The sequence below is a fragment of the Plasmodium chabaudi genome (assembly GCF_900002335.3).
Source record: "Plasmodium chabaudi chabaudi strain AS genome assembly, chromosome: 13".
Lineage (NCBI taxonomy): Eukaryota > Apicomplexa > Aconoidasida > Haemosporida > Plasmodiidae > Plasmodium > Plasmodium chabaudi.
In genome coordinates, this window is record NC_030113.2 from 2,239,583 (window position 1) to 2,250,600 (window position 11,018).

The following is an 11,018-nucleotide window of genomic DNA, read 5'->3' on the forward strand; positions in this document are numbered from 1 at the left end:
TATCTATATCTATTTCTTTTTATAATATACTTAAATAAATGATATGGGTTTTGTTTATTTTATGGTATTATTAAAAAGGATTAACCCCCAAAATTTGAAATATCATAATTTTTTTTTCATATTAACATTTATATTCATTAATCCTATTCCATGGCAAATAATTATTATAATTTTTCCCATATACAATTGTTCCTTTATAATAAATTAACATTTCATCATAATCTTAAACTGGAATTTTTTTTTTATATAGGCTGTGAATATTATATATAATATTTATTAGGTATTGTTTACGGTACACTATTTTTTTAAATATATATCATTCTCAATATATGATTTTTGTTTACCTATGTTTTTTTTTTCTTTTATTTGGCATTATTTAATTTTTTTTAAATTATTATTTTTAAAATTTTGAATATTTTAAAAATTCCTTTACAATGTGATAAAATGAATTATTAAATGTTTTACAATAAAAAAAAACGAGCGTATTTTAGCATTTCCAGAAGTATGTTTCATTATATTACATATGTTATATTTTTGTAAGCATTTGATGTAATTCCAGTTTGGTTTACATATGCATATAAACGATATATGTATTATACATGTGATTACGTGTATGGATAAGGGAAAATAATATATATGGGGACGAATGTGATTTTTGTGCCCTGTAACAAAAAACAATAATAATAAAATAAATCGATAAAATGAAAATTAGTGATGTTATAAACGACTATAAATCACTTGATAGTAATAAACTGAAAAATAGTGATATAAATAGCAAAAAAAATAACAATGATAGTATATTGGAAGAATTCGAAATAAAAAGTAAGATAAGGAAAGTATGTCTAGGTATTCCAACAAAAGATTTGGAGGTAAAAAATGTTTTAAGATTGTTAAAAGAACCTATTTGTTTATTTGGGGAAGATCAATATGATAAAAGAAACAGATTAAAACGTATTTTAGTTACTAGATATGATAAATTGATAATAAAAAACAAAGGAGAAAATATAGAAGAAGTTGAAGAATTTAAAAATATTTTAAAAAAATATTATATTGATTTTAGTAAAATTTATGATACAACTTCACCTGAATATCAAAAAGTAAATGAACTTGAAGATGAATTGAGAAATAAAGGAATAAAAAAAGATGATGCTACTACAAAAAGTGGTATATCTGATCATATATTAAAAGAAAAATTTTACACTGAAAGTACAGAAGAATTAAAATTATCTCGTATAGATATAACATTAAAAACATTACCTAGAATATATTTATATAAAGAAATGATAAATAATTTTCAAAATAAATATTCACGAGAACAGTATGAAAATTATATTAGTTCATATAATGAACATATGAAATCAGAATTAGATTTATATATTTCACAATTAGGAGATAGCAGACCATTAACTATGGGAAAATTTTCACCAGATAATAGTGTATTTGCAGTAAGTAGTTACAATACATATATAAATATATTTAATTTTAAAAATGATAATTATAATCTTGTTAAAACACTTAAAAATGGTCATGTTGATAAAATAAATTGTATTGAATGGAATTATCCAAATAATTATTCATATTACACTACAACGAATTATACTGATATAAATAAAAATGATTTGTTATTGGCTTCCTGTTCATCTGATAAAACTTTCTGTATATGGAAACCATTTTTATACGAAACAAATGATGGTAATAATTCTTCTGAAAATTATTCTAAAATATCCAATAAAAGTGATACCAATGATAACAACGATGGAAAGAAGGGGAGGGGGAAAAAAATGAAAAAAAATGAAAAAAAAAATAATAACCAAGAAGATGGGAGCGAAAATGATGAAAATGACAGCGAAAACAGAAATAACAATGATAACAGTGGAGATAACAAACAGCCTTTACTATGTAAAGTTAAGGCTCATGAAGATAGAATAAATAAAATATGTTTCCATCCTTTAAATAAGTTTGTATTAACATGTTCAGAAGATGAAACAATAAAATTTTTTGATATCGAAACACAAAATGAATTGTTTTATCAAGAAGGGCACAATTCTAATGTATATTCAGCTACATTTAACCCATACGGAAATTTATATTTATCAGGGGATGCAAAAGGTGGTTTAATGCTATGGGATATTAGAACAGGAAGAAATATCGAAAGAAAACATATGATTCATAATAATTGTATAATGAATATAAGTTTCAATCCATTTATGCCAAATATGTTTTGTACATGCTCTTCGGATAATACCATCAAAATATTTGATTTAAGAAATTTCACAGTTTCCTGTAATATATTAGCACATAACAAAATTGTTACTGATGCAATTTTTGAACCAACATATGGCAGATATATAGCATCAAGTTCATTTGATACTTATATAAAAATATGGGATACTGTAAATTTTTATTGTACAAAAATTTTATGCAATAATGACAATAAAGTCAGAAATGTGGATATATCTCCTGATGGTAATTTGATTTCTTGCACATCTTTTGATAGGACATGGAAATTGTACAAAATCGAAGAATTCGAAAAGGAGAATATTATGTCAGATTTTGTTTAAAAAACAAAAAATGATTATGTTTTAACGTCAATACGAATGTATACATAAGAGGAAATATAAATGTGTGTAAATTTTAGTGCGAACATTTGTATTAACTCTTTTCACTTTTTTAGTCATGTTTTTTTCCTTTTTTTCGTTTCAACATGTGCTATATATTTTCTCAATAAAAAATCCTTTTCAAATACATTTTGGAAAAGTTTTCATATTTCCAAAATACTCATTATATTATCAAAGTTGTTTATTATATTTTAGTCACAGATTTATGTGACAACAAATATGTATATATTGCATATTCATACATTTATTATTATTGATATTTTTTATTTTTTGTTCCTACATCTATACAAACTAATTTGAAGGTTTCAAAAAAGAAAAAATAAATATAATTTTATTAACAAGATTTTAAAATATAATTTTTTAATTTATTATATTTTTTAATATAAAATTGTTTAAAAAATTATAATGGAGATATCCCACCGAATTGAAAAGCGCGAAAGGAACAAAACACGCGCATATCTTTATAACGCGGTTATATATTTTCTATAAAAATATAGTTCTCCATTTTTTGTAATTAATATGTTTGAGTATGTGTAAATTTTATCTATTGGTAAAAATCAACCTATTATTATTTTGAAAGTATGAAAAATTACATATATATAAATGCTATTAATTAAATCTACGATTTGATATTTTATATATTTTTTCTCCATAACTGCATTTGACACATCATTGTAATCCCATTTTTACTAATCATTAATTAAATAATTATTTGTTTAGATGATATATAATTAAATTTGTATTCACCTGCATGGTGATTATATTTGGAATGGTAATATGCTTTTGATAAATACATAGAGCTGCTTATTCGTATTATATATGTGTTATACCTTTTTTGAAATGCCAATAGATTTTGAATTTCCGAAATGAATTTTTTTCGTACAAGAAAAAAAGTATATTTAGCCAATGTGTTTGCATACTATTGTGATAATATATTTTTTAATTTGAATAATTCAAAACGATTTGGAACATATGGAGCAGTAACTAGGAAAAAACAAAAACAGCGAGAAAAATATTATGAAGAGAAGTACAAGCATAATCCTAGTTTGATTCCAAAGTATTCAAAAGTTAAAAGGGGAAGTAGAGGTGGATGGATAAATAATCCTTTAAAGGAAGTAACAAAAAATAGTGGGAGTAATACGATGTATGAAAAAAAAATTAAAGAAGAGATAAACGAACATGAAAAAAAGTGTATAGATGCGCTTATAAGAATTAGAAAGGAAATGGAAGCAAATGGAAATATAAACATTTCATCAAATGACATCAATTTTTATGGTGGTTACACAAATAATTCATATAACAGCAATGGCATAACAGGTGCAATGGACAATAAAAGTGATGTTTCACTTCGTTATGGAAGAGAACGAAAAAATAAACAAAATTTGAAGGAATCTGATAAAAGCAAACCAAACAGCTTTGATATATTCTCTATATGTGATAGTTTCATAGATAAAAAAAAAGAAATAATTAATAAAATAGAAAATCCTGAACATTTTGTTGATAAACATATAAAATCGTTGATAAATGAATATAATAATATAAACGATTTACATGAAAACTGTAATACAAATAATTATCCAAAGGTGCATGATTATATAAAGGAAACGGGTAAAGAAAAGATAGAGAAAGAAAGCAACAAAAAAAAACGAAATTATTTTAAAAATAGCTTACCAGAAAAAAATTCAAACGAAACTGAAACATTATATGGTATATATAATGGCGAAGAATGTTATAAAACATATGATAATAATGTTCTTGAAGAAGAAAATGGAGTAAAGGCAAATGAAGGAGTGTCTGGTAATATATTAACATACAATGAATGCAAGTATGACAATTTACAAAATACATATGATGAAAGTACGACGAAAAAACTTTATATCGAAGATATATTAAATTATATAGATGAAAACGAATTCGATATTGGATGTTTAGATGTATTTACAATGCTGAATACAATCGATAGAAATAAAAAATTAAGTTTTTTTTTTAAAAATATAGAATCTGCATCTTTTATTCTATATAATAATTGTATTATACCTTCAAAGTTTTCTGAAGGAACATTAAATGAATATTTACACACTAGAAATAAATGCAGCTTATTTGATAAATCATATCAATTTATTATTAAATTATATGGAAATGATTGTTTTTATATTTGTAACCAATTCATATCAAATGATTTAAATGATATGAATAAAAATGATGTTTGTTATACATGTATATTAGACAATAAATCATATATTATAGATATAGGGTATGTATTAAAAGGTGATAATGAAGTCGTATTAATAACATCGGGATTTTATAAAAAAGGATTATATGAATTTTTAAGTGACTATATTTTATTTTGTAAAGACAGTGGTATGGATATTAATATTGAGGCAGATATGAACAAAAGAGTTTTATCCATACAAGGGCCAATAAGCAATATTGTATTTAATGATGTTATGGAATATTTCGATTTACATAATCAGGAAGAAAGTAAATTGTATCTCAAAAATGTTATGAATGATATGACGATTTACACAAACGAGTCTGCAAAAAATAATAACCAAAGTTTGGGTAACCATGATACCGATTCTGGAAGCATTATTAACAATTGTGAGAATGACTGTATCCATGGTTTATACTTCAATAGAAAGGGAACTGAGTCAAATTTTTTTAATATACCATACATGAGTTTTGAAAAAATAAATATAGTAAAAGAAATAAAAAAAAATAATAACATATTCAACAACCAAAGGAATAGTACTAATATGATAACAGACAAGCGGGAAAATACAGATGAATTAAACAAATATGAAATATTATGCATAAGAATAGGAGACACAGGAGAAGACGGATATGAATTTGTTGTAGATAATAATATAAGTGATAAATTTGTGAAATTATTTTTAAATCATAAAAATGTAAAATTAGCTGGAGCATATGCTCTGGATATATTAAGGATGGAAGCAGGTTTTCCTTTATATGGAATTGACATCTTTAAAAACACGACCCCTATAACAGCATCCTTAGCATGGACGTTAAAATATAAAAAAATAAAAGAACGCAGTGTTTTTGGATATGAAAATATTTTAAAAGAGTATAGTATGAAATCAAAATATTTAAGGGTTGGTATCATATGCAAAAAATTGATTTTTAAAACTTGTAAAATTTTATCATATCCATATAAAGAACCAATAGGTTATATAACATCTTGCACATGGAGCCCAGTTTATAAAATGCGAATCGCTCAGGGGTATATTAAAAGAGAGTTTGCAAAAAACAATGAAAAAATACTCATATCCATACCTACTGCTATTCCCGAGCATTTATCAAAAAAAAAAAAATTAAAAATTTTAAAGAGCAAATCTGCACACAGTTTTGTGTTAGCTCAGGTATGCGCCTTTCCATCTGTTGAACATAAATATGGAATGTAAAAATGAAATATGAATTAAAGGGATAGCAATATATGGAATAATATGTTTACAAGTTAGAAGAGTATTTGCATGTGTTATTGTAAATTTGGGTATTGTTTCGTTTATCTGTTATTTATTAATTTTTTATAATATTTTTTTGTTTTTACCCATTTGTTAATAACTTTTTGTAAAATTATGCATTCATAATATATATATGCATATGTCTACAAATTTATATATTGGATATTTTTCTCTAAATTTTATATGACCATAGCTATTTTAAAGCTATGGCACAAACATTTTTTAATATTACAGACAATTAATATATATAAAAATGTGTAAACATTTTTTTTGTAACAATGATATGTAGTTTTAACGAGAAAATTATTACCAAGAGCTTGGGAGCAATCATGTGAAGTGATATATATATTATTATTTTATTTCCTTATTTATTTTGAGAAAATGGAGAAAAAATAATTTTAAAAATATTTATTATTTACATGTTTAAAAAATTGACATGGTTTTATTTTTCCCTACATCCGTATATATATATTGGGATGCTATTTATGTTACTATTTGTCCATAACATTGGCTTATTTCGTTTTTTTCATCATAAAAATGTTTTATTGATAGAGAGTTGAATAATTGTTTAAATAATTTTCCTTATTAAAATTAATTTTATATATACAATTTCGTTTAACAAATCAAAAATTAAAAAAAAATTGCTTAATTTCCCTCATATTTTCCATAATTTTTTAATTCCTTTTTTTCGCTCTTTATTTTATTTTATTAACCACACAAATTAATCAGACTGTGTAAAAGAAAAAAAATTCGTAATAAAAGAAAATTATTTATGGGAATTTTTTACAAAATCTACATATTCATAAACACAAATAGTATATTAAATAATTATATAATGATTAATATTTTATAAATCTAATTTACAGCGCTCTATATGTATGTAATTAGCCAAGGGATTACGAATTATACAAACACAAACGTTGGCGAATTATCCAAATTTGAAGAATTTTAATGAGAAAAAAAAAATTAATGACATGAAAATAAAAATATAAGTTTCACAGTTTCGAACAATGGTTTTGTATATAATTCATTATAAATTTTATTTTCGCAATATTTGTAAATTATAGAAAAATTATATTTGAATTGATAACATATATAAGTTATTGGCAATTTTTAAAACACAATGCCGCTATTTTATAGATTTTATGGATTATATTTTAATGGAAACAAATATTAATAAACGCAAATTATGTAAAATTGAATGAATGTTTATACAATAATTCTAAAGATTACAACATTAGAGTATTATTATAGAAAAAGTACATAGAAGAAAATAAACCAAACCAAAAATTAATTAATAATAATTCATTAGTACATATATTTGTATAACCTAGCATCCCTTGGAATAATAATTTTCATTGATTTAAATTATAATCGAATTCACATTGTATATAATAAGAAAATTCGAAAGTTTTTCAATTGATGTTACGTATATATATATACTTCCATATATATATCCAAGTATATACGCATAATTAGTCTTTTGCATATATATTTATACTTTTTATTTATTTGTTATTGTACTGAAGGGTATTTTTTTCAGATATAGGAAAGTATATATAGTATGTATTTTGGCATATTGTAATATATCATACTTATGCTAAAAAAAGACGTATATTTTCAAATATTTTAAACAGATAAAGCAAAATACTATGTAAATATGGGTGAAGTGTCCTCAAAAGTTACACCAAAATATGGGAATTTGAGTGAAGAGGAAGTGAATAAAATAAAAAATAAGCTTCATTTAATTAATAACGAAATAAATGATAAAATAAATATAGCAGATTTTATATTTGTATTTCCAAATATATTAAGACCGTATATATATTTAGTATTAACATCTTTTCATGAATTACATAAACAAAATGACGAAACAAGAAAAGATCAATCGAATAACTATGAATTTAATTACGCTTTAAGCTTATTATTTAATAAAAATAGTAAAAAAAATAATAGTGAAACCTGTTTACAAAATATAATTAATATATTGTCATATATTCGAAATTCGAATAGCCATGATATTATAAAAATATTATTTACTAGCTTTTTAAAAACGGATAACCAAAGGAACACATTAATATCTACAATTTCTGATATTTCCAATGATAATATTAATAATAGTATAAAGGATAAAAACACCACCGAAGTAAATAAGGAAAATGGTGGCACTAATATATCAATAAAGGATGTTAGCAAGTGTAGTGAAATAAATGAAAAGGTTGATGATAAATTTGAAAAAAGAATGGATTCAATAGAAAATGATTTGTCTGAATTAAATGCAAATATGATTGATAAAACGGAAACAAATGAAAAAAACTATAAAAATATGCAAAATGGTGTACTATTACATGATAAAAATGCATTAAAAAATTATTACCCAGAAAAATATACACTACAAGATTTAATATCTGTCGAAGAAGCTTTTCATCATTTATTTACATATATGTATATTGAGCAATTATATTTATTATCTTCTAATAACATATTATTAAATCTTAACAATTGTAATAAAAATATAAATAACTTAGAAGATAAAGAATCTGCAAATGATTTGAAACAAAATGAATCAGAGATACAATCCTCATCACACAATAATAATAAAGATGTAAACCTTTATTTTATAAATGATTCGTTGAAGGCATCATATATAAAATTAAATTTTAAAAATATAATTATGGGCTTCAGATTATATGTAAATGGTACTTGTAATAATAATAATGATGATTCAATTTTTTCATTGGCAGTAAAATATATTAATTCGACATTTGCATATATGAGTAATAATTATTCTACGGCTACATTTAAGCATTTTATGGATAGTAATGATATTTCATCTAGTGAATCTTGGGAAAGCAACGAAACGAATTCGAATAATTTGATAGATTTAGATAGTACTATAAAACTTGAAGGCGATTTAAAAAATTTTGATGAAGTATGTATTAAAAGTTTAGAATTAATACACTACCTATATAAAAATAAGGAAAAAAATGGAAATAACAAACAGAGGCAAAATAGTGAAAATGAAATTAATAAAAGCGATAAATATGACAAATCATCATCAATGCTTCAAACGCAAAATTTAACAAAAGGATTAAAAGGTGTATTTTTAAATAGCAGTAGTAGAATATTAACAGATGAAATAGTATTTGCATTAAGGCAATCCTCATCATGCTTTATAAATAATGAATGGTATAAATTATATTCTTCATGGAAAGAAGGAACAAGTTTTAATAGATTTATAACTTCGTTTTTTTATTACCCTGGACCTATAATTATTGTATTAAAAACAAAAGATAATCAAATACTTGGAGGAGTGTGCACTACCCCATTAAAAGATTCACATAATTTTTATGGGACATCAAATGATTTTTTGTTTTCAGCTTCCCCGGTTTTTAGAATAATCAGATCGAGTAATTTGGGTTCAAATTATATATATTTAAATAGCAAAAACAGCTTTTACCCTAAAGGTTTAGGTTTCGGAGGCAGAACAGAATGCTTTCGACTTTTTTTAAGTGACGAATTTAATAATTCATATTGTACTGAATCGGATTATACTTATGAGCGTGGTCATTTATATTTCCCACAGTACCATAAAAAAATTGAAAAAGAGGATAATGATGATAATAAAGAAAAGGATGGAAAATCACCCACAAAAAGTATTAACAATAATACAGATAGTTATTATAGTGATGATTTAATAGATGAAGATTGTAGTGAATCATCATTTTTATACAAACTTTCTATTAGTGAAGTTGAAGTATGGGGATGTGGTGATAAAAATTCGTTAGAAGAACAACTACTAATGCAAAGAACTGAAGAAGCTTCGAAACAAGAAAGAAGAATGGTTGATAAAACAAAAATTGTTCAAAATAGTTTTGATAAAGAATTTTTATTTCCTAAAGTTTTTACTGGAGGAAAATATGAAAAGCTTTCTAATGACACATAATTGCACATCCTAACAATTGCAATAAATCATACTAAGTTTTATTATTTCACTATAATATTATGCAGTAACAATATATATACATATAATACCGATTATTTGTTTATTCGTATGTTTATTCGTTCCCCTATTCGAAAAACATACTTTTATAATAATTCGTTCCACGCTGAAATATTTGATGGGGATTTGTTCTATATTAATTTCTACATTCATTTTTATTTACACCTATAAAGACTTTTTTTTTGTTCTTTTAGAGTTTCCAAATTCGAAGTTGATTTTTATTTATTTTTCTTATGCTATTTTATATTGTTTTATTTTGTATACACTGTTTGATATTGTTTGATTTAGTTTATACTTTATATGATGTTTAATTTTACACCGTTTGATATCATTTGGTTATATTTTTCGAAATTGTTGAAAAGGATGCATATACGTGTTTTGCTCAATATAATGAAATATTTTTTCGTAATATCGAAAAATGAAAACAAAATTCACTACTTTACAATATAATTTAAATTAAATTTTTCTTTGAGATATTTATAAATGTTAAAGGTTTTATAAGTAATTCCCTTATAATAATTTGAGGGTCTGCATGTGATTTATGGCATTTCGAGCTCTTGTTTTCATTGTGTAGGGATATTAATTGTTTTACCCACAAAAAATAAATAACCAGAGCTAATATACTTATGCAGAAAGACAATTTTAAATTTTGTTATGCATTGTGTGAACAAATTTTATATTACTGTGATTTTAAGTTTCCAAAAAGGAAAATAAACTAAATTATAAAACTACATTTAACAAATATTAACCTTTTAGTAATTTATATATGGGCTGTATTTGATATATATACTCACATTTTATTATCATTTATGTTACTTTTTAAAGATATCGATAAATACAAAGACATAAATACGATATATCTTGAACATAATAGTTGGTTATGTTTATAGTTATAATAGTGTTGTAGTGTAGGAT

The 11,018-nt window shown here is 23.5% G+C and overlaps 3 protein-coding genes across 3 annotated transcripts; all 3 read left to right on the forward strand.

The window, feature by feature from the left end:
* Nucleotides 1-701: 701 nt before the first annotated feature.
* PCHAS_1361500 (U4/U6 small nuclear ribonucleoprotein PRP4, putative) lies at nt 702-2,561 on the forward strand (the record flags this gene model as incomplete). Its single annotated transcript, XM_737635.2, has 1 exon — nt 702-2,561. The coding sequence occupies one exon, from the start codon at nt 702-704 to the stop codon at nt 2,559-2,561; it is 1,860 nt and encodes a 619-aa protein (XP_742728.2).
* Nucleotides 2,562-3,484: 923 nt separating this feature from the next.
* Nucleotides 3,485-6,040, forward strand: PCHAS_1361600 (aminomethyltransferase, putative; the record flags this gene model as incomplete). The annotated part of the gene is made up of 1 exon (XM_737636.2): nt 3,485-6,040. The coding sequence occupies one exon, from the start codon at nt 3,485-3,487 to the stop codon at nt 6,038-6,040; it is 2,556 nt and encodes an 851-aa protein (XP_742729.2).
* Nucleotides 6,041-7,760: 1,720 nt separating this feature from the next.
* PCHAS_1361700 (TLD domain-containing protein, putative) lies at nt 7,761-10,046 on the forward strand (the record flags this gene model as incomplete). The annotated part of the gene is made up of 1 exon (XM_740288.2): nt 7,761-10,046. One exon carries the CDS (start codon nt 7,761-7,763, stop codon nt 10,044-10,046), a length of 2,286 nt encoding a protein of 761 aa, XP_745381.2.
* Nucleotides 10,047-11,018: the final 972 nt, after the last annotated feature.